This window comes from Scyliorhinus canicula, chromosome 14 (genome assembly GCF_902713615.1).
Source record: "Scyliorhinus canicula chromosome 14, sScyCan1.1, whole genome shotgun sequence".
Taxonomy (NCBI): domain Eukaryota; kingdom Metazoa; phylum Chordata; class Chondrichthyes; order Carcharhiniformes; family Scyliorhinidae; genus Scyliorhinus; species Scyliorhinus canicula.
In genome coordinates this window covers 121678459-121703029 of record NC_052159.1, presented here as the reverse complement: position 1 = coordinate 121703029, position 24571 = coordinate 121678459, and the positions used below count along the sequence as shown (strand labels likewise).

The 24571-nt window shown below is 51.5% G+C and overlaps 1 protein-coding gene across 1 annotated transcript in view; it reads right to left on the bottom strand.

Annotated features, from left to right (window-relative positions):
• Nucleotides 1-1965, bottom strand: part of abcc4 (ATP-binding cassette, sub-family C (CFTR/MRP), member 4) — a 655673-nt gene extending 653708 nt beyond the window's left edge. The window contains exon 1 of the mRNA XM_038817953.1: nucleotides 1830-1965. Coding sequence (XP_038673881.1) covers nucleotides 1830-1903 — 74 coding nt within the window. The 5' untranslated portion in view covers nucleotides 1904-1965. The remainder of the gene's footprint in view (nucleotides 1-1829) is intronic.
• Nucleotides 1966-24571: the final 22606 nt, after the last annotated feature.

Here is a 24571-nt window from a genome sequence, read left to right as displayed (position 1 = left end):
GTGGGGGGGGTGAGAGTCGGGGGGGTGGGGGGGTGTGAGTCGGGGTGGTGGGGGGGTGTGAGTCGGGGGGGGTGGGGGGGGGTGAGTCGGGGGGGTGGGGGGGTGAGTCGGGGGGGGGGGGGGGTGAGTCGGGGGGGTGGGGGGGTGAGTCGGGGGGGTGGGGGGGTGAGTCGGGGGGGTGAGTCGGGGGGGTGAGTCGGGGGGGTGAGTCGGGGGGGTGAGTCGGGGGGGTGAGTCGGGGGGGGGTGTGAGTCGGGGGGTGGGGGGTGTGAGTCGGGGGGGGTGGGGGGGTGTGAGTCGGGGGGGGGTGGGGGGGGGTGTGAGTCGGGGGGGGGGGGGGGGGGTGTGAGTCGGGGGGGGTGGGGGGGGTGTGAGTCGGGGGGTGGGGGGTGTGAGTCGGGGGGGTGGGGGGTGTGAGTCGGGGGGTGGGGGGGGTGTGAGTCGGGGGGGTGGGGGGGGTGTGAGTGGGGGGGGTGGGGGGGGTGTGAGTCGGGGGGGTGGGGGGGGTGTGAGTCGGGGGGGTGGGGGGGGTGTGAGTCGGGGAGTGTGAGTCGGGGAGTGTGAGTCGGGGGGGTGGGGGGGTGTGAGTCGGGGGGGTGGGGGGGTGTGAGTAGGGGGGGTTGGGGGGGTGTGAGTCGGGGGGGTGGGGGGGTGTGAGTCGGGGGGGTGGGGGGGTGTGAGTCGGGGGGGTGGGGGGGGTGTGAGTCGGGGGGGTGGGGGGGGTGTGAGTCGGGGGGGTGGGGGGGGTGTGAGTGGGGGGTGGTGGGGGGGTGTGAGTCGGGGGGTGGGGGGGGTGTGAGTCGGGGGGGTGGGGGGGGTGAGTCGGGGGTGGGGGGGGTGTGAGTCGGGGGGTGGGGGGGTGTGAGTCGGGGGGTGGGGGGGGCGAGTCGGGGGGGTATGGGGGGCGAGTCGGGGGGGGGCGAGTCGGGGGGGGTGGGGGGGGGCGAGTCGGGGGGGTGGGGGGGGGGCGAGTCGGGGGGGTGGGGGGGGGGCGAGTCGGGGGGGTGGGGGGGGCGAGTCGGGGGGTGGGGGGGTGTGAGTCGGGGGGGTGGGGGGGTGTGAGTCGGGGGGGTGGGGGGGGGTGTGAGTCGGGGGGGTGGGGGGGGGGTGTGTCGGGGGGGTGGGGGGGGTGTGAGTCGGGGGGGTGGGGGGGTGTGAGTCGGGGGGTGGGGGGGTGTGAGTCGGGGGGGTGGGGGGGGGTGGGTCGGGGGGGTGGGGGGGTGTGAGTCGGGGGGGTGGGGGGGTGTGAGTCGGGGGGGTGGGGGGGTGTGAGTCGGGGGGGTGGGGGGGGTGAGTCGGGGGGTGGGGGGGGGTGAGTCGGGGGGGTGGGGGGGGGCGAGTCGGGGGGGGGGCGAGTCGGGGGGGTGGGGGGGGCGAGTCGGGGGGGTGGGGGGGCGAGTCGGGGGGGTGAGGGGGGTGAGTCGGGGGGGTGAGGGGGGTGAGTCGGGGGGGTGAGGGGGGTGAGTCGGGGGGTTGGGGGGGCTGAGTGGGGGGTCCTGGGGGAGGGGCCTCCCGCGGAGACCTCTCCCTCACCCCCGGGGAGGATGCTGCTCAGTGGGAATCCGCGGCCTGACAGGCAGCGGGGACCCGGCACAGACCCTGCTAGGGGCGGAAAGTCAACACTTTGCCCTGAACAACGGGCACGATGCTGGGCAGCAGGGAGGGGGGGATCAGGCCAGGCCAGCATCTCCACAACCTGTCGGTCCGACCCTCAGGTAAATAAACATTCTGAACGCACCACACTGACAAAGCGGCATTGAAATTAATAGTTCACCTTGAACGGAGCGGGGGAGGGTAAAAAACTAAACAATCCTCTTGACGAGACTTACCAGAAAAAAACACTGGAGAAGATATTAGCCGTTGCCAGTGGGTTTGGTTTTTCCTCCCTGTGGACGGGCTCCATGTTCGGCGGAGCAGCGGGTCAGCTCCCTAATCAGCTCCGCGCTGCAAGATCACCCAGCGCGCGCCCCCGCCTCCTAACGCGCGCAGCCGCCTCTCTCCCAGCGCGCGCGCGCGCCCGCCTCTCTCTCCCAGCGCGCGCGCGCACCCGCCTCTCTCTCCCAGTGCGCGCCACCTTCCCTCCGCCTCTCCCACAGCGCGCGCCCCCCGGCTCTCCCACAGCTCCTCCCGCGCGCGTCCCCGCCTCTCCCCCAGCGCGCGCCCCCGCCTCCCTCTGTCCCTGCGGCGCCGAACGCGCGCGTGCTCACCTGTCGCTTCCCCCCCAACTGCGCTCTCTGTCAACAAATCATTTCCCAAAGAAATAAAGTTGGGCTGCCACCCACCACCCCCAGAAGATGTTGCAGACACTCTCTTAGCTTCTGTGCAGAGTCAACCTGCACCATGAAAACTGGAGAAGTGATGTTATCCTTGGGCTTGCAGGTGTGGTGATATGCATCACTGTAAATACACAAGGGGTTAATGTAAATACACTACCAAGTGGAGGGAGCACCAGAGACATCATGACATGCAGACATACAGCTAATGAACACATAGAATAGGACATGACCAATGGGCAGTCAAGACACCCAGAGGTGACACTACCACAAGGGGGAATTACACAACCCACATACAAGGACATGGCACACATGCTTTGTCTCTTTTCAGAGGCGACACTTAGAGAGTAGGACAGGGGCAGATCAGAAGCATCACACCCGCCACGTGGCTTAGAGCAGACTAGTTAGTTAGACTGAGTTACTATAGCAAGATTAGCAGGAGAGTCAAACTCATAGAGAACTGTGCTAATGGTTCAATAAATCACATTGAACTTACTTCAAAGTCTGGAGTATCTTTTGGTCAAAGCTGCATCGAGTTGCAGCCTGTGTTATCCCAGAGTACATAACACAACAGCGGGTAACGTTGTGCCACTGTCTGTGCGAAGTCTACACGTTCTCCCCGTGTCAGCGTGGGTTTCCTCCGGGTGCTCCGGTTTCCTCCCACAGTTCAAAGATGTGCAGAAAAAAAACCAAAAAGAAAATGCTGGAAAATGTCAGCAGGTCTGACAGCATCTGTAGGGAAAGAAAAGAGCTAACGTTTCGAGTCCGATGACTCTTTGTCAAAGCTGTGGAGTGAGAATGAAAGATGAGTCATAGCCACAGAAACCCAGGGAAACTGGGTGCTAATGGCCACAGAAACCACGGGAACAGAGTGCTAATGGCAGTCCCCAGAGAGAACAAAAGATGTGAAAGGTCAAACAGCAGAGAAACTAACATCAGAGGATGAACTGTAGATGTGGGAGCAGGGGAAGGAGGAAGCAAAGAGGAGAAAGGTTAAGGAAAGGTGGATAAGATTGCTGGGGGGGGGGGTAAATATATATTAAGAAAGGAAGAAATGGTAAAAGACAGTTAAAATTAAATGGGATGAAAACAAATGGGTCGAGGTGGGGTAGAGCTAATCATCTGAAGTTGTTGAATTCGATGTTCAGGTCGGAAGGCTGCCTAACCGAAAGATGAGTTGTTGTTCCTCCAGTTTGCGTTGAGCTCTGGAACATCGCAGCAGGCCAAGAACGGACATGTGGGCATGGGAGCAGGGTCTTTTGTTAAAATGACAAGCAACAGGAAGGTCAGGGTCCTGAATGTGCACAGACCGAAGATGCTCAGCAAAGCGATTACCCAGTCTGCGTTTGGTCTCTCCGATATAGAGGAGACCACATTGAAGCAGCGAATGCAGTAGATCAAATTGGAAGAGATGCAAGTGAAATACTGGAATGAGTGTTTTGGGCCTGGGATGTTAAGCATGGAAGAGGTAAAGGGGCAGGTGTTACACCTTCTGCGTTTGCACGGGAAGGTGCCATGAGTGATGGCAGGGGTCCTGGGTAGGGTGAAGGAGTGGACTAGATTGTCTTGGAGGGAACGGTCTCTGCGGAATGCTGACAGAGGGAGTGAAGAGAAGATGTATTTGGTGGTGGCATCACGCTGGAGTTGGCGAAAATGGCGGAGGATTATGCTTTGCATATGGAGGCTGGTGGGATGAAATGTGAGAACGAGGGGGACTCTATCCTTGTTCTGGGAGGGAGGGGAGTGCGGGTAGTGATGCGGGAGATGGACCGCACACTGTTGAGGGCCCTGTCAAAAACTATAGGTGGCAAATCATGGTCAAGGAAGAAGGAACACATTTTCGAAGCACCATTTTGGAAAGTGGCATAATCGGAACAAATGTGCAGATGTGCCGGTTAGGTGGGTTGGCCATGCTAAATTGCCCTTTGTGTCCATGGGAGAGACATAACTTCATTGTCCAGTACTTCCCCAGAGCGGAGAAACTACGACATCTTCCTCAGAGCCTTCAACATGTCAACATGATAACGGCAAACGTCTCACCAAGGACATCCCCACAGCTCTCCTACTTGCATTCAAACAATCGCCTAACCTCAAACAGACCATTGTTTGCAGCAAACTACCGAACCTTCAGAGAACAGTGACCACGACACCACACAACCCTGCAACGGTAAACTCTACAAGACATGCCGGATGATCGACATGGATACCACCATTACATGTGAGAACACCACCTACCAGGTACATGGTACATACTCGTGCCAACGTTGTCTACATCACACGCTGCAGGAAAGGATGAGGTGTGGTACATCGGCGCAACCATGCAAAAGCTACGATAATGGATTGCCGGACTCCGCGCCCCAATCGGCAGGCAGGAGTGTTCCGTTCCAGTCAGGGAACATTTCAGCAGTCAAAGACATTCAGCCTCCAATCTTCCAGTAAACATTCTCCAAGCTGGTTTTCAAGACACACAACAATGCAGAATCGTCGAGTAGAAACTGGTAACCAAGTTCCACACACATGAAGACTCAACCGGGATCTCAGGTTCATGTCACATTACATGTAACCCCTGTCATAATATACATCTATGTATATAATGGAGTGCAGACAGGCACTGATTGACACACAGGATGACCAGTGAGCACACAGAACAGAGCAGCCAATCACCAGACAGGACACTACCACTATAAAGCCAGAGGGCACCAGTTTTCCCGCTCTCTTGGGACCCAGCCTCTGAGACAGTCAGAGTTTGTGAGCATAGCCAGTGCAAACACCATGTGGTAGCTAGTAAGTCTGGTCAGGCTAGTATCAGGTCTCCAGTCAAGTCACAGTTGAACATGTATAATAGTTTAGATATTAAATAAAATCATGTCGCATCTCATCAAGTGTTGGAAGTCTGTCTCTCGCTACATTGCATCAAGTGCAGTCCACATCGACCCAGCCTGCCCAATACATCAACCTCCACCATACTGCTCGGGTTTGCAGAATCCTACTAACTGTCCTGGCTTGAGACAATTCATACCTCAGTTACCTGTGATTATCACTCACACCACTCACACTGTTTGTTCCTATAAAGATCCATATTCCAACCATTTTTCACATTCCAATCTGTAATTATCTTGCAAAACTGTCTCTCCTACATTTGCTGTCATTGTGAACCTGCCTCCACTTCACCTGATGAAGGAGTGCCACTCCGAAAGCATATGATTTCAAATAAGTCTGTTGAACTTTAACTTGGTGTTGTGAGACTTTTTTACTGTTTCACCAATTAAGGGTAATCTCCATCTCATTAGCGAGATGGAAGCCCGATCTAACAGTCTCCCGGGAACTAACCGGTTCCTCTGCGAGAGGTCACAGGGTGCCATTTAGCACTCCTATTTGAAATGGGGGGGGGGGGGCATCCAGGGGAGGAAGAGCCTTGTCGGGAGACTGGGCGCCGTCGGTCCGGGAGGGGGGGGGGGGGGGGGGGGGGTGTCGCCCTGGGCTGAGGGGGTGAGGGGTACAAAGTGAACACAACTGGCTTGATGGATGGCACTCTGATCAAAGACACAAAACATAAGGGTGGAGGAGGCTTGTGGGATTCGAGGGTCCTGGGTTGGAGGCCCTAACTGATTGTCGGTCTCTCACATTCTCCACTTGCTTACAGATAATACAAAATGGATGGTGTTATTCACCCCGCAGTGGCAGCCCTCACTGTGCTGGTGTCAGCCCAGGCAGCTAGACGCCAGAGAAGTCAGCAGCAGTGTCGATGCAGGCTCCAGGTGGCACCCCATGTGTAGGGGGCTGTCGCACACCCAGCTAAACCAGCCACCCATCAGGCCAGGGAGAGACCCAGAGGGGGGGGGGGGGGCGCCAGGCATCATTGGTCGTTCGAGAAGATGACAGACTGCATGTGCCGCAGGAGGCTTCATCTCAACACGGAGATGCTGTGGCACATCTTCCATTTCCTTGCAGGCTTGGCGCACCATGGAGGAGGACACCCACTCCCAGCCCTCAACCTTTATGCTACCGGTTCATTCCAGGGCTCGAGCAGGGACTAGTGCAGCATATCACAAGCTATGGCCCACAAGTGCATCCGTGAAGTCACAGGTGCCTTGTATGCTTGGGCAGCTGACTATATAAATGTTGAGATGGACCATGCCCATCAAGATGCCCAGGCTGCAGTATTCTCTAACATTTCTGGGATGCCCCAGGTCCGGAGATATTTGATGGCACGTATGTTGCCTTGTGTGCACCAGGACACCAGGGAGCACAGTGCATTAACAGGAAGACGTTCCACTCCCCGAATGTTCGACTGATGTGCAACCATCACCTCCTCTGGACGCTTCCCAGGAGCGTGCATGACAGCTACATCCTAGGACACTCCGAGATCCCCAGGGTCTTCAAGGATCATCCTAGGATGACAGGTTGACTCTGAGGGCTGATAACGCCAGTGTGGAGGCCAGAGACCCAATATAATGATGCCCATGCGGCCTGCCACCAATGCTGTCATTGAGCGTTGCATCGGACTGCTCAAAATCACAGAATCACAGAATAATACAGTGCAGAAGAGGCACTTCAGCCCATCGAGTCTGCACCAATGCATGAAAAACACCTGACCTGCCTAGCTAATGCAAGAACCTGACCCATATCCTTCAATGTTATGACTTGCCAAATACTCACCCAGATACTTTTTAAATGCGCTTCTGATGCCTGGATCACTCTGGTGGTGCATTGCAGTATACCCACCAGCTTTGTGGTGGTCTGCTACACCCTCCACAAACTGCCAAAGCAATGAGGTGATGTGCTGAAGCAGGATGGACATGTAGCCTCATCGGAGGAGGATGAGAAGGGCTGGAGGGTTGGAGGATGAGCCATGGGAGAACTTGCGTGAGCAGCTGGAGGATGGAGGACAGGTGGTGACGAGGGTCCGGCATGCCCGGAGGGCATGGGAGGCACTCGTCATCGCCTGATTCTCATTGGACAAGGCTTCATCCGTCAGCTCACGGGAAGTGTCCAAATCCCTCCCTTCCCCCATCCCTCCTTTCCACCTCCTCCCCGACCCTCCCACACACACAGACCCTGCGACCCCCCCACTCCCAGACTACCCTGTTCCACCATCCCAGTGTAACATCAGTCCAGAGTGCTAGGCCTGTGCCGTTACTGTTAGCGGATCAATATAAAGGCAGGAGAATAACGATAGCATGCTGCGTGGTAAGCTCTAGTGCTCCTCGCTCTATCCGACTTTTTCAAACCTTTTTTCCCAGGACCCACTTTACCAATCGGTTGACCTTCGGGACGCTCGCCAGCCGATCTTTGTAACCTACACCGGCCAGCCTTTGCGACCCATACCGGCCGACCTTCGCGACCCACACCGGCCGACCTTCACGACCCACACCGGCCGACCTGCGAGATGCTCGCCAGCCAAGCTTTACAACCCACGCTGGCCAACGTTCATGACCCTTGCTGGTCGACCTTCGCGACCCACGCCGCCCGACCTTCGCACCATTATTGTTTTCCATTAATGCAACAGATGAGCCTGCTTGGTCCTCACAATCTCACTTGCTTTGTTATTCAATGTTACATTTCTGCTAAGGACTTCGCTGATGATTTAATTCTTGCTGCATCCTTTGCAAAAAATCAAGAGCTTTGTCCTCGAACTTGCCAGGCTTCAAATGTCTTTGACGTTTTGAGGGTTTTAAACTTTCTTTGGCAGTACTTTGCTGCATATAACACACGCATGAGCTATGCAACCTGATTGGCACTGGCAAAATTAACCATGCCACACCTCCAGAATTCATCTTTCTCTTGATTTGTCCACGACTTCAGTTTCTTCTGAATTGTTAGTTCACCCGAGGCCCTGGAGCTCTGGATACAGCTCACTCCAGCACTGCTTTGTCGGCCATGGACTCTCCTGAGAAGCTCTCGCCAGCAGATTCAATTGTGAGATCCTGACCTGTTTGTGTCTCTGGCTGGCTCTTTCTTTATTACAAAATGATCCATCTTCAGTTCTTCAGACAATCCTGCTGCTTGCTTGCTGGCAGCTACAAAAGGGAGGAATTTCTCCTCCGTGATTTTGCGCCCAGAGAACGCGACATCAGCGTAGTCTGCTCTCTGTAGTTTCTTCTGGCAGGAAGACTCCCTTGATTTCACAAAAATCTGGTCCTGGGACAGTGCGCTGACATCAGGAAGAAGCAGTCGACCCTGCTGAGCTCTGACCCTGCAAACTGTTAGATCCGGCTAAGGGGCACACGTGCATGGGACAGCCAGTCGCGGTCGGCATTTTTAAAAGATGGTCGTGGCCATTGGACACTTCTTCCCGCAATCGGGTTCACTGTGACCAATCGCTCCGCAACCCTCATTACACGCCGCAACCCTGAATTTTCCAATGACTGGTCCATGCCATAGGACTCCTGTCATTCTGCTGACAGCGCGTTCACACCCACCACCTGCATGTGGTCTGCATCGGAAGCTCCTGATCTAGGACCACTGTGCCCCGGGGGCAGGGGAAGCAGAGGGTAACAGGGGGGTGCGTGTGCAGGCCAGCCTACTGTGAGGAAAACCGTGTCAGAGGTTTTGCACGTATCAGGTGTAACATGTGTTGGCAATCGACACCAATAATGTTGCCAATTAATAATGATGCTCTTTAGAGTCGCCAGGTATCAAATGATCCCACCACAAGGCTTTACCGGATATCGATCAAAGGACCACACAACCAGTTAGTCAGTTCAAGTTCAAAGATGGTTTATTTACACACAAGGATTGCTTTGACATGCGACCAGAGAACGTGACATCAGCGTAGTCTGCTCTCTGTAGTTTCTTCTGGCAGGAAGACAAAACACTACAAGTTAAACTACACCTAACAACTACAATAACCTATACTTAACTTCAGGGCAACCGTCTCTTTCCAGATGGACAAGGCCTTTGTTCGGATCTTGCATGGCTGGGTGGAAGAAGTGGCTCTGTTTCTGCTGGGCTCATCCGCCTGGTAGCGATCGTTGGTCTTGAACTTGTCTGTCTGGCCGCTATGCTGCACTTGGGTTGACAGAGGCCAGATCCAAGAGAGACCGAGCACATGGCTGTGTCTCTTCTTATCCCTCTGGGATTTCGCGCTCTTTGGGGCGGTCCTTAACTTGGACCCAATAATTCGACAGGCTTCGATCACTGCCTTTGATTTGTTCTGTGGAAATGGGCCATTAGAATGCAAACGAGTGGGAGTTACGATCGCGCCGAGCTATCTGGTTTGCAAATATACACACAAGCTCTGAGTCTGTCTGAGTCCTGGCATTGACCATAATTCCCATGGTCCTTTGCAGGTGGCCAACTGAGATGGCTACACATGGTTTTATTGTGAACATTAAAAACCCTCATTTTCCCAAACTACATATCATAGAATAGAATTTACAGTGCAGAAGGAGGCTAATCGACCCATCGAGCCTGCACTGGCTCTTGGAAAGAGCACCCTGCCCAAGGTCAACACCTCCAACCTATCCCCATAACCCCACTGATGTGACCATCAATTCACAAGACACGTGGTTGGAAATGAACAGTGGTTTTAATAGTCTTACAATAGAGCCTGCCTGCGACGAGATGAACTGGCAGAAGGCTCACAACCGCAGATCTTTATACTTCCAGTTAGTGGGAGGAGCCATGGGCGGAACCATGGGCGAAGCCAAGGGTGGAGCCCAGTACAAACTCCTCATCACCCCCCATGGGCAGAACCGCGCAACTGCTCGTATACCGAGCTTACATAGACACAACACATACCATATAACAACAGTGTGAATGACGAAGAATGTGATTCACCACACCCACCCAACACTAAGGGCAATTTTGGACACCAAGGGCAATTTATCATGGCCAATCCACCGAACCTGCACATCTTTGGACTGTGGGAGGAAACCGGAGCACCCGGAGGAAACCCACGCACACACGGGGAGGATGTGCAGACTCCGCACAGACAGTGACCCAAGCTGGAATCGAACTTGGGACCCTGGAGCTGTGAAGCAATTGTGCTATCCATAATGCTACCGTGCTGTCCCTCTGGTGCACCCCCACCCCATCCCCCAGTGTCCATTCACTGTTCCTCAATCTTCTTAACTTCCGTGCTCTGCCGTGATGTCTAGATCTCCCCCCAGGGGCTGGGACGTGCTGCCAAGGCCCACGGCCATGGTCATTACTGACTGAGCCACGCCTTGGACAAAACCACTCAAAGCAATGATGTCGTGCTGCAGGCTTTCCACTGCGGATGCCACAGGAGCAGTGTTGGCCTCAGTGCCATGCATTGCTGGCATCTTCTCCTGCACCTGGAGCCTTTGGGACTCCTCCAATGGCTATGCACTAACCGGAGCGTTGCCGACATCCCCTCCTGTAACTCATGGCCGTGTCCTAGTGTCTGTATTAGCCCCGTGATAACCTTATCCACTCAGCTGAGTGTTGGCTTACGACTGCTGACTCCCTTGGATGTACCTGCCTCTACCTGATGTGCATCAGCAACTGTGTGGTGCTCCCAGGAGCCTGTACACTGCTGTCGCCCACTGAGGTATATGACTCTGCGCTGGCGGAAGGTGGAGGTGATAGCTGTTACGCCTCGATGGTGGCATCCTTGGAGCTCTCCGTGGTGTTCTCTGAATGTGGGGGGGGATAGTCCGGCCCCATCAGATGGAGACACTGTGAAAGAATGGACATGTGGTCAGTGAGAGGGAAGGACCATTTCAGCTGACGTGAATAACTGACTTGAGCCAGATCATCTGGGTGGAGGGGCAGTGGATCCTCACTTCTGCGGCACAGTCCAACCTATCTGACAGTGACTGCTCTATACTCGACCAACTGCACGATCCCTAGGGCCCTTTTCTCATAGTGGGTTGGAGCACTGATATCCGCAACCTTGCCGCCCGTCTGACCCTTTCCCACCTATTATGGGCTAACATCTCCTGTGGGCAGAAAGAGTGGATATTGTGAACTGCACACTTGATGCATCAGGAGGAATCTAGGTCACATGCGGGCACCGCTCCTCGGCAAGAAGGAATTGTGACACGGTGTGCTGGGGCACAGGTGTTGCGAGGTGCCAGCCATTGAATTGTTGGGGGATAAAGTCAAGGGGAGTTGTCAAGGTGGTGGCAAGCTGGGTCGATGACAGGGAGCCAGTGTCAACGTACCCATGCGGCCCGGTGGAGGTCGTTGGTCTTCTTCCTGCACTGGGATGGTGGTCCTCCTGATCACGCTGCTTGCACTGACGGCTGCTGCCACTGCATCCGGGCGGCATTGGTGGCCCTGTGGCAGATCCTTCAACCCCCTCAGGGAAACGGGGTGTCCCGCCTCGCCATCATAGCGTCCAGCAGCCTGGCCAGGTTGGCATCCCCGAAGCGTGAAGCAGGTCTATGTGGTTCCATGGCTGTGTGCTGACTGGAGTGTGTTCAGAGGGAGCGGCTCTGAGCAGCTTTCCTTCGTTAGTGTGGAGTTGCCAGGGCCGATCCAGGCGATTCAGCTGGTGCAACAGCCATTTCCGCCGTGAAGCACTTGGGAGTTCATTTCCCGCACTAAGTCCCATTAAATACGGGTCGCGGTGTCGCCAGCTCAGCTGCTGGCAAACACCTGCGAAGTCGTGCCAGACACGGCACTTCGAACTTACCCCGTTAAATTTCACCCACCATTTCAGCTTGATCAGCTTTCATTAGAACTTTTTGCCTGGTTTTTAATCACTGATCAAGTTTGTCCCGCTGTGTTCGTTCATCAGTGAAAATTCCCGGAATAATATCAAACCAAACAAGCTCGCCAAACTTGTGACAGTTGTCTTAAAATTCAGATTTTATTCCATGGTGTTTAATCAGTTTTTTGGGGGAGAATTTTCATTCAGTAAATATAGCGACATTTCACTTTTTCTGACCTGGTTTGATACTTACATCAGAGGCGGATTTACAGTTAGTGGGTTTTATGTATGCAATTATCTTTATCTTTATTCACTGTAACTTATTTCCATCATCCAGCACAACCCAGAAAATGGAACTCATTCTTAATAGCAGGGAACTAATTGTGGCAATACTATTCTCAACCAAATGAAAAATGATGATACAATGACTATTGATATATTGATGGGTGGCACGAAAGCACAGTGTTTAGCACTGTTGCTTCATAGCTGCAGGGTCCCAGGTTCGATTCCCGGCTTGTTCACTGTCCGTGCGGAGTCTGCACGATCTCCCCATGTCCGCTTGGGTTTCCTCTGGGTGCTCTGGTTTCCTCCGACAGTCCAAAGATGTGTAGGTTAGGTGCTTTGGCCGTGCTAAATTGCACTTAGTGTCCAAAAAGGTTATGTGGGGTTACGGGGATAGAGTAGAGGTGTGGTCTTATGTAGGGTGCTCTTTCGAAAAGCCGGTGCAGACCCGATGGGCCGAATGGCCTCTATCTGCGCTGTAAATTCTAAGATTCTATGACATATTGTCATGTGAGAGTACCTTTAAGAAATGGGTGTTTTTATAGAATAAATGTAGTAAGTGTACCTTTAAGAAATGGGTGTTATTACTGCACATATCAGAGTGTGGGTGAAGCTGGGCTGTCTGTCAGCTTTCAGTTTCACTTTGAGAAATGCTTGGGTGTGTCTTTTTTTTTGGTTTTGTTTCAGTGTTGGAGTTGCAGTCAGCCAAATAAGGTGAAATGTTCTCTCTGCCGTGTAAAGACTATCTCTTGATCATTCGGTGAATTCAGAGTGATAACTGTTCTCAGTAGTGAATTTAAACCTGATGTGCTTCTGTTGAAAGTTTTTTTTAAGTCCTATGGATGTTAAAAGGAAAGCTTAAGGATTACTTAGTGTTGTATTCTTTGGGGGTTGTATTTGAATGAACAGTTGCTCAGATGTTCACTGTATGTTTTAAGAAGGTTAACTTGAGTTCATAGAATAAACATTGTTTTGCTTAAAAATATACTTTTCGATTACTGCTGTACCACACCTGTAGAGTGGGCCGTGTGCTCCCCATACCATAATCTGGTCAAAGTCGTGGGTCAGGTGAACTCCATGATACACTTTGGGGTTCTATAAATCCTGGTCCAGAGCAAATTGGAGGCTCGAGGGGGATAAATGTCTATCTGTTAGATTGGCTTTGTGAACTCAAAGACAGTGAGGGTGAGCATATTGTGGTTGATTTTCAGGTGTGATATTTCAGTTTAAGTCAGGAGTGTGTTGTGGATAATGGCTCTTTCAGAGGCTCTGAAGTTTTTGGGGGTGGAGACGGTCACACGCAGTACCTTATGGACAGAGACTTAAAGCAGACTGGTAGATTTGGAAACAACATTGCAGTTAACATTACCTGACAAAATGCGAAAAGGTGAGGTAATTATGGTGGTGGCTAAGCATTTAATGTTGCCTGAGGTACAGTCTAACTCATTAGAAATGGCAAATATCCATTGCAGATTAAGCAACTTGAACATGAAAAAGAATTAAAGCAACTTGAATATGCAATGAGAGAAAAAGAAAGAGATAGAGAGGAAAGGGAAAAATGACGATGAAACATAACAGTCAGTTAAAATTGGCAGACGTAAAGGGAAACGTACAGTTGGAGGATAGTGATGAGAAAAGTGAGAAAGAACGTCACAGTCGAAGGCTTGGCGGGGATCTATTTAAATATGTTCAAGCATTGCCAAGGTTTGACGAGGAGGAGGTGGAAGCCGTTTTCATTTCATTTGAGAAGGTAGCTAAACAAATGAAATGGCCACAGGACGCCTGGGTATTACTGATTCAAACAAAGCTGGTAGGTAGCGCCAGTGAAGTGTTTGCATCACTACCGGAGGAGGTATCTGGAACGTATGAGGAGGTGAAAAATCCATCTTGGGTGCATATGAACTCGTGCCTGAAGCCTACAGACAAGGTATTAGAAATTTAAGGAAAGAATTTGGTCAAACGTACATGGAGTTTGAAAGGCTCCAACAGAGTAATTTTGATAGGTGGATAACAGCTTTGAAAATAGACCAAATGTATGAAGCTCTCAGAGAAATTATAATTTTAGAGGAGTTCAAAAATTCAATTCCTGATGCAGTGAGAACTCATGTGGAAGAGCAGAGGGTTAAAACTGCGAGATTAGCAGCAGAAATGACAGATGATTATGAATTAGTTCGTAAATCAAAGCTTGGTTTCCGACATCAGTTTTCGCCTGTGAGGGACAGAAACTGGGGACATGAGAAATACTCAAGTGGTAAAGGTAACGGTGATCTGATGGGAGATAATAAGGAGAGGGTAGTTCAGATTAAAAAAGAAATCCAGGAGGGTGGAAAAGAAATGAAAAGTTTCAGATGTTTTCACTGTAATAAACTAGGCCATGTAAAGTCACAGTGTTGGTGGTTGAAGAAAAGCACTGGGAAGGCTGATGTGACAAACCAGAATAAGACAGTGGAGTTTGTTGAAGTGGGAAAGGAATGCCCAAGTGAAGTGAAGGAGGTGCAAAAGATTGTACAGCCTGATCAAGAGGTGATTGATAAGAAGGTGCCAGATCTCTTTAACGAATTTACTTATGTGGGTAAAGTTTACTCATGTGTATCAGGAGGAGCAGGTAAAGAAATCACAATTTTAAGAGATACGGGAGCTAGTCAATCGTTAATGGTGAGAGATTAGGAGTTATGTAGTTTGGAAGGAATATTGCCAGAAAAGGTGGTAATATGTGGAATTCAGGGTGAGAGGAGTAGTGTTCCATTATATAAGGGAAGGTTGAAAAGTCCAGTAAAGAGTGGTGAAGTGGTAGTAGGAGTAATAGAGAAACTATCTTGTTCAGGAATACAGTTTATCTTGGGTCATGATATAGCTGGATCGCAGGTGGGAGTGATGCCTACTGTGGTTGATAAGCCAGTGGAAAATCAGACAACTGAAGTGTTGAAGGCCGAATATCCTGGGATTTTTCCAGATTGTGTGGCAATAAGGTCACAAAGTCACAGGTTAAGACAAGAGGAGAAATTAAAGAGTGAAGGTGAAGTTGAAGTGCCATTATCAGAAACAATTTTTGATCAGATGATTGAAAAAGAACAAGTACAGGTGGAGGATGAAGTGGATATTTTTAGTTCAGGAAAATTGGCGGAGTTACAACAGAAAGATGTAGAAATAAAACGGATGTATGAGAAAGCATACACGGAAGAGGAATCTGAGTACATACCAGAGTGTTATTACCGTAAAAGTGATGTCTGGATGAGAAAATGGAGACCTTTATTACATATGCTGTCATGTGAGAGTACATTTAAGACATTGATGTTTAAGCAATGTACCTTTAAGAAATGAGGCAGCTCATATTACTGAAGTGATGTCAGAGTGTGGATGGAGCTGGGTTTTTTAGCTCAGCCATTTTCTGTGATTAGGTTTCACTTTTGAGAGAGAGCAGCTGAAAAGTGCCTGGCTGGTTTGCTGTGAGCTGTTTGAAAGGAGAAAGCCGGGTTTTGAGAAAAAGAGCTTGGGTATGTCTGTGTTTGCAATGAGCAGGATCTGCCGTGATCTCTGCCATGAAAGACTATCTTTGACTAATTGGGGTAATTTAAACTCATAATAGTAATGTCTTTAACCTGATGTGTTTCTGTTTAAAGGTGTTAAGTCTTTTGGAGGTTTGAAGGAACATTTTGAGGGATTATTTAGTGTTGTATAATTTTTGAATTTATCTTTGAAGTAAGGGGTGTTAAAAGGTTAAGTTGAACGACATGGCAAGCTTCATTCAATTGGAAAGAATCAAATTCACCCTGAGAGGGTCGGTACAGGGGTTCTTCCGGCGGTGGCAGCCCTTCCTTGACTTTCTGGATCAGAGATAGGAACTGGAGGCCGAAACAGCAGCAACCCGGGGAGAAAGGGGGGGGAGGGAAAGGGAGGGGGGGGGATAGCATCGAAGGGAGCACGTCAGCGGGGGGTCGCAGGCAATGACGGCCCGAGGCCATCGGCAGAAAGGGAAAAACGGTTTGGTTGCCAGACTGGTAGCGCGGGGGGGGGGGGGGGGGGGGAGGGGGGGGGGTGCGCGCGGGGGAGGGCGTGGGGAGGATTTTCCAGGGGGGATTTGTTGTGTTATAATTTAAAATGTAGTAGGGGTAAATGTTTGTATCGAAAAATTTCAATAAAAATTATTTTAAAAAAAAAAGGTTAAGTTGAATTCATGGAATAAACATTGTTTTGTGTTTAAAAACCCACGTGTCCATAATTGCAACACCACACCGTGTGCTTCAAAAGCAACAATACATTAAAGGGAGAGGTTGGTTGATCTCCATGATACATTTTGTGGTTCTGAAAACGCCGCTCCCATAAGAATGCAGGCGGATGAAAAGTGGCAGAAGTTCATCAAGTAGTATTGCCGGTGTGGTATAGAAAGGAGGTGTTGCACATGAGGTACCAGTGGGAGGTCACTTTGGAATAAGGAAAACTCAAGTTAAAATCCAAAAACATTTTTATTGGTCTGGACTACATAAAGATGCAGTTAAATTTTCTCGATCATGTCACACATGTCATGTGATAGGGAAACCTCAAGCAGTGATAAAACCAGCGCCCTTAATACCCATTCCAGCATTTGAGGAACCTTTTACAATGATCCTAATTGATTGCGTAGGACCGCTTCCTAAAATGATAAGTGGGAATCAATATCTTTTAACGATAATGGATGTGTCTACTAGGTTTCCAGAGGCCATTCCAGTATGTAATATTACAGCTAAAAAGATTGTGGAGGAGTTACTTGAATTCTTTACTAGATATGGACTACCCACAGAAATACAATCGGATCAAGGATCAAATTTCACCTCAAGGTTATTCAAAGAAATTATGGATAGCTGAGGAATAAAACAATTTAAATTAACTGCGTACCATCCAGAATCGCAGGGAGCGTTAGAAATGTGGCATCAGACATTAAAGACAATGTTGAGGGCTTATTGTCAAGATTATCCAGAGGATTGGGATAAAGGGGCTGGTTTAGCTCACAAGGCTAAATCGCTGGCTTTTAAAGCAGACCAAGCAGGCCAGCAGCACGGTTCGATTCCCGTACCAGCCTCCCCGGACAGGCGCCGGAATGTGGCGACTAGGGGCTTTTCACAGTAACTTCATTGAAGCCTACTCGTGACAATAAGCGATTTTCATTTTTCATTTCATTTCATTCGTACTGTTTGCAATTAGGGATGCACCTGATGAGTCAACAAAATGCGGACCTTTTTATGCATAAATGTTTTTTATTGGATTTTTGAACAGTGTATATTTGCCGTTATGTACACAGGATATGATATATAAATATCTAAGTCGGTATTTGCTTGTGCGGGCGAGACAATTCCGAAGGGCAGTCCTCGAATGGGTCTGGTGCCGGTGTTGCCTCTCGCTTCTCTCGGACGGATTTCGCCGCCGTTGTCTTCTCGTGCACATTGCCACTTCAGCCGGCCCTCCCGTCCTCCGCCTGTATTCTCCTTTTTCTCTGTTCCTGTGGATGTCAAGTTGGTTAACATTTCCCTGCCTACCCCCACTCCCCCCCCCCCCCCCACCCCCCGCCACTGACCTCCCTGGCTCTCCTCTATTGTTCCCTGTCTCTTCCCCCCCCCCCCCCCCCCCCCCCACTGTGGTTTGCCTTTCCTTCCTCTTAGATTGAGTTGTTCCCACCCCCCACCCTCTCCCGGTCAATCTCTCCCTTTCATGCTTTGGCTACTTTCCCCTGATTCTTGGCCACCTGGCTATTCTTCTGCTTGTTTGTTGGTCACAAACAAGTCCCGTGAATGGCTCCCACGTTCTGTGGAAGCCGTCGTCTGACCCTCGGATGGCAAATTAAATTTTCTCCATTTGGAGAGATTCTGAGAGGTCGGACAGCCAGTCTGCAGCTTTGGGTGGTGCTGCTGACTGCCAGCCGAACAGGATTCTACGGCGGGCGATCAGGGAGGCAAAGGCAAGAGCATCCGCCCTCCTCCCCAGGAATAGATCTGGCTGGTCTGAAACCCCAAAGACCGCCACTTTCGGGCATGGCTCCACCCTCACCCCCACTACTTTGGACATTGCCTCGAAGAAGGCTGTCCAGTACTCCACAAGTCTGGTTCAAGACCAGAACATGTGGGCGTGGTTGGACAGACCTCCTTGGCACCGTTCACATCTATCCCCCACCTCTGGGAAGAACCTACTCATATGGGTTCTTGTTAAGTGGGCTCTATGTACAACTTTTAGTTGCGTCAGGCTGAGCCTTGCGCAGGTGGAGGTGGAGTTGACCCTCTGCAGTGCTTCGCTCCAGAGTCCCCACCCTATCTCGATCCCCAGGTCCCCCTCCCATTTCATTCTTGTCGCATCCAGTACGGTGTCGACCCCTTCAACCAGTCGGTCATACATGTTGCTACAGTTTCCTCTCTCTAATATGCTTGCGTCCAGTAATTCTTCCAGTAGTGTCTGTCGTGGCAGTTGTGGGGAAGTCCTTGTCTCCTTTCACAGGAAGTTTCTGAGCTGCAGGTACCTTAGCTCGTTCCCCCTGGCTAGCTGGAATTTCTCTGTCAGTTCGTCCAGTGCCGTCGGTGTATAGGTCCCTGACTGTCAGTGTCCCCTCGTCCTGTCGCCACCTTTTGAAGGTGGCATCAGTCAGCGCTGGTGTGAGCCTATGGTTGTTACAGATGGGAGCTTTGTCCGACATTTTGGTCAAGGCAAATTGCTGCTATAGTTGGTTCCAGGACTGGAGTGTGGCTATCACCACTGGGCTGCTGGAGTGTTTTTTGGGTGGGGATGGGAGTGCCGCCATGGCGAGGGCCCAGAGGGAGGTCCCCATGCAGGAGGCCTCTTCTGCGCGTACCCACTTGGCTTCTGGCTCCTTGGTCGCTCCCTTACTCGCTCGGCTGTTGCTGCCCAGTGGTAGAATTGTTGATTTGGGAGGGCTAGCCCCCCCTGGATTTTGTTTTTCCTAAGACCTTCTTTGGGATCCTAGCATTCTTCCCCCCCATCCCCATACAGACACCATGATTAGTTTGTTTAATGCTTTGAAAAAGGCCTTGGGGATGTAGATCAGGATGGCTCTAAATAGGAAGAGGTACCTGAGCAGTACGTTCATTTTGATCGTCTGGACTCTCCCCACGAGGGAGAGTGGGAGTTTGTTCCATCTTTGCAGGTCATTTTTTACTTCCTCCGTCAGACTGGTGAGGTTCCATTTGTGGATCCCTTTCCAGTCATGGGCTATTTGGATCCCAGGTAGCGGAATTTGTGTCGGGCTTGTTTAAACGGCAGTCCCGTTAGTGCTGCCCCCCCCTACTTGCGGATGTACTGGGAAGATCTCGCTTTTGCTCATGTTGGGTTTGTAAGGGCAGCACGGTGGCCTAGTGGTTAGCACAACCGCCTCACGGCGCTGAGGTCCCAGGTTCGATCCCGGCTCTGGGTCACTGTCCGTGTGGAGTTTGCATATTCTCCCCGTGTCTGCGTGGGTTTCGCCCCCACAACCCAAAATGTGCAGAGTAGGTGGATTGGCCACGCTAAATTGCCCCTTAATTGGAAAAAATAATTGGGTAATCTAAATTTATAAAAAAAAACAAAAAAAAAAAAAAATGTTGGGTTTGTAGCCCGAGAAAGCGCCAAACACGTTCAGGAGCGCGATGATTCCATCCATGCTGCTCTGTGGGTCCGAAATGTAGAGGAGCAGATCATCTGCATAGAGTGAGACTCTGTGCTCTCTGCCTCCCCTTCGGATCCCCCTCCAGCTTTTTGCCGCTTTGAGCCAATTGCTAGTGGCTCGATCGCGAGGGCGAACAGCAGCGGGGACAGTGGGCATCCTTGTCTGGTGCCCCGTGCAGCTGGAAGTATGAGGAGTTGGTGTTGTTTGTCCGTCCGCACGCCATGGGAGTGTTGTATCGGAGTTTTATCCAGGAGGTGAATCCTGTTCCAAGCCTGAACCGCTCCAGTACCTCTTTGAGGTATTTCCATTCGACTCTGCATCTAGGCAGACGATCACCTCTGGTGTTCTCTCCCCGGAGGGGGTCATTATCACGTTCTGCAGGCGCCTGATGTTGGAGGTAAGCTGTCTACCTTTGACAAAGCCCGTCTGGTCTTCTGCGACCACCTCTGGCACGCAGTCTTCCAGCCTTTTGGCTAGAATCTTGGCCAGTGTTCAGCAGTGAGAAGGGTCTGTATAGTAAGAAGTCTTACAACACCAGGTTAAAGTCCAACAGGTTTGTTTCAAACACTAGCTTTCGGAGCACTGCTCCTTCCTCAGGTGAATTCACCAGTCCATCAAGGAACCGTTTCATCCTGGCCTCCCCCATTGGGGGCTCTGAGGTATACAGCCCTTGGTAGAAGGCCCTGAATGCTTTGTTGATCTTTTCTGGCTCTGTTTGTAATGCGCCTCTAGTATCCCTGATTTGTACAATTTCTCTGGTGGCTGCCTGCTTTCTCAGCTGGTGTGCCAGCAGGCAGCTGGCTTTGTCTCCGTGTTCGTATAGGTTCCCACGTGCCTGGCAGAGTTGGTGCACTGCTTTCCTGGTGGAGAGCAGATCAAAGTTCCTTTGTAGCTTTTTCCTCTCTGCCAGGAGATTTACGGTCGGGGCCTCGGAGTATTTATGGTCTACCTCCAGTATGGAGTCGACCAGCTGCTGCCTAGCTGCCCTTTCCTCCCTATCTCTTCGCGCTTTGAAAGCGATAATTTCGCCTCTTAGTACGGCCTTTAGCACTTCCCAGAACGTGGAGGGTGAGACTTCCCCGTTCTGGTTGTTCATCGTGTATTCTGCTATGGCCCACGATGTCTTTTCATTGAAGGCCTTGTCAGCTAGTAGGGCAATGTCCAGCCTCCATGTGGGGCGTTGGGCCCTGCCAGTTTCCAGCCTCACGTCCATGTAATGTGGAGTGTGGTCGAATATCACAATTGCGGAGTATTCCACTTTGTCTATCCCCAGAAGCACCATTTTCCCCACCACAAAGAAGTCAATTCTGGTGTATACATTGTGTACTGATGAAAAGAAGAAAAATTCCTTCTCCCTGGGTGGGTGAACCTCCATGGGTCCACCGCTCCCATCTGTTCCATAAAGTGACCGAGTTCCCTTGCCATGTTTGAGGTTTTCCCCGTCTTGGGGTTCGATCTGTCAGTCGTTGGATCCTGTACACAGTCAAAGTCTCCCCCCCCCCCAATGATTAGTCGGTGCGTCGCTATGTCAGGGATTTCTGCCATGGTCTTCTTGATGAAGCTCGGGTCATTGCAGTTGGGCGCGCACACGTTACCTAGTACTACCGGTGCCTCATCTAGGGCCCCGCTGACCATGAAGTACCGTCCCCCTGGGTCCGTAACCGTCTTTGTCGCCCTAAACATCATCCATTTGCTGATCAGTATTGCCACCCCCTGGCCCTTGTCCAGTAACAGGAATGGTAGGTCTGTCCCACCCAGCCCTTTCTTACCTGGAGTCGGTCCTGCTCTCTCAGGTGCGTCTCTTGAAGGAAGATTATGTCTGCCTTCATATTTCTTGGGTGGGTAATTTTGCTCATTCTGGGTGAGTGTGCTTAACACTCAATTTGGCTTTGTTTCGTTCCTTAGCTTTGGAGTCGCCAGGTATCGTTAAGATACCGCCACAATAGGGCAGCACGGTGGCCTAGTGGTTAGCACAACCGCCTCACGGCGCTGAGGTCCCAGGTTCGAATCCCCGCCCTGGGTCACTGTCTGTGTGGAGTTTGCACATTCTCCCCGTGTCTGCGTGGGTTTCGCCCCCACAACCCAAAAATGTGCAGAGTAGGTGGATTGGCCACACTAAATTGCCCCTTAATTGGAAAAAATAATTGGGTAATCTAAATTTAAAAAAAAAAGATACCGCCACAAGTTTCAAGTTCAAGTTCAAAACAATAAATCCATACACCAATTAGTAAGTTCAAACAAGACACGTTTATTATATTACAGTAATCTACTAATCATGCATATAAAACTATAAGACTAGGCTAATTTTACCACTAATAGGCCAAATACTTATCTGGATAAGGGGACTGCCGGATCAGGGAACAACGGCCTCTAGCTTTGTCCTGGGTCCGCAGGCTTCCAGTAGTTATGGACTAAAGGGGGTCAGGAGTGTCTACTCTCATAGCGTGCGTTGTGACACTTACTTGCTGGCGGCTGCTGTCCAGACCTCTCCTCCTCAAGGTTCTTCTACTGCAACGGTGTTCTACTGGGAGGGCTGGCTGGTCAAGGAGAGGCTGGCAGAGAGAGCTGTGGTCGGGGTCTCTGTTTTATACCTCTCTCAGGGTCTGGGCGGACCCTCTATACACTCGCCATCGATTGGGTCTCTTCCCAATCGATTGATTTGAATTCCCCAATAACGGGGCAGTTCCTCGATCACTGGGGCGGTTCTTGGGACTTATTGTTTTGGACTTCTTTGGCGCCGAGAAGTCTGGCCTTACATTCAATGTATCGATTTGTGTTTAACTTGTTTCCATTGTACCTGGGGATCGCCCGGTATCGCCTCATTGGTATGCTAACTGGTTTCTTTTCACAGTGCTGTCTGGTTTCTGCAGCAGTCAGAACTGGTTTCTGCAGTAGTCTGAATATACAAGCACTTTGCAAGCTGCTTGCTTTTACAACATGTCCAATTTCCCTGCATTCCTTGCAATCTTCCATTTTGTGTTGAGCAGTGGTCACCCCAGGTGACTACAGTAAGGACTCTGGATCTTTTCACTGGGCTGTTGAGTCCCCTTACATTCCAGGTGATTTTCCTGGTGGGGGGCTTCTGTCTCCTCGCTCTTGTGGGATTAACCATATTCACCTGGTGGACGCCCCTGCCCTCCGGGGTTCCTCCTTGTTAGGGGACGATCCAGGATGGCTGCTGACACTGCACTCTCCATGCGGTCGGGCCCCTGCGCTCCGGGGTTTCCCACTGTCCAAGGGACCCCCGCCATGGTCGACTGCTGTGCTGCTGCTCTGGGGTCTCCCTTCACCCAGAGATGGTACTGGGTGGATGCTTGCAGCAATTCCTTGTTCCGAGCCCTTGGTTGTGGCACTCTGTAGCCCCATTGTTGGTCCTTTCCTAGCCTTGTTTGTCCCTCTGTCCCTGTGTTCCGCCCCCCCCCCCCCCGTTCCCCCCCCCCCCCCCGTTTCTCCCTTTCCTCTCCCTTTCTCCCCCTCTCCTGTATATCCCTCCTTTATCCCTCTTTCCCTGGCTCCTATCCCCGTTTGCTCTCCCGCCTCTGTTGAGTGGTTCCCCCCTCCTCTGCCTGGCGCCATCCCCTCTGTTGGGGGCACGCTGCGGCCCTGCTTTTTTGCACGTGTCTGGTGCTAGCTTTCTTGCTAGTGCGCGACCCCACTCTAGGGAGTTACTGTCTCGCTTCTCCCCTGCCAAGCCTCTGCGATTTTCTGCCCGCTCTTCCCCCGCCCTACCTTGCGCTGCACCTGTTTGCATTCCCTTCTCCGCTACTCTCATACCCTTGTGCTGGGGCCTGGTTTCCCACCTATGGCGGTTCGTTGGGTAGTGGTTTGCTTTTTGCTCAGGGTGCCCTCGCCATGTTGGGGGTGGGGGCGGGGGAGCCTGGCATTGCCTCACCCCTCCCCTCTGTCGGCGTGTTGCCCCTTGCCAGGGGCCACGTGATTCTACCTGCGCTGTTCGTTTTCCAGCCTGTGTTCCTCGATAAATTTGTTTGCATCGGCGGGGGCTGTAAAAAAATACTCCCTTTCTTGGTATGTGATCCAGAGTTTCGCTGTGTACAGCATACCAAAGCGCACATTGTTCCTATGAAGGGCTGCTTTCGCTCTGTTGAATTCGGCCCATCTCCTGGCTAGGCCTGCCCCAATGTCCTCCTACGCTCTAATGAAGTGTCCTTCCCATGTGCAGGTTCTGTTTTTCCTGGGCCAGCGCAGGATTGTTTCTCTGTCTTGATACCAGTGCAGTTTAGCTATAACTGTCCTCGGGTGATCCCCTGCCTTGGGTAACGGGCGCAGCGACCGGTGTGCTCTGTCCATTTCTGGTAGGTTGGGGAAAGTTTCCCTCCCCACTAAGTTACCCAGCATCTCGGCCACGTATGCCGTGGGGTTTCTACCCTCGATACCCTCTGGTAGGCCCACTATCCTGACATTTTGTCTTCTTGAGCCATTTTCCTGGTCGTCCACCCTGCCCTTCAGACTCTCAAATTCAGTCCTTTTGAACTAATTTTTGGTCACCACTTAAATTGATGAAGGAAAAATTGGTGAGTGAGAAATCAGAACTTACATTATTGGATTACGTGTCAAATTTTAGGGAACGATTAAATAGAGCAGGTGAATTGGCTGGACAGCATTTAAAAGCCAATGGAACTCACCCATAGTGATGGTACCTAAACCAGACGGTACCCAACGGTTGTGTGTGGTTTATAGAAAGGTTAATGCAGTTACAAGAATGGACTCTTATCGTGTCCCATGTTTGGAGAATAGTATTGAGAAAGTGGG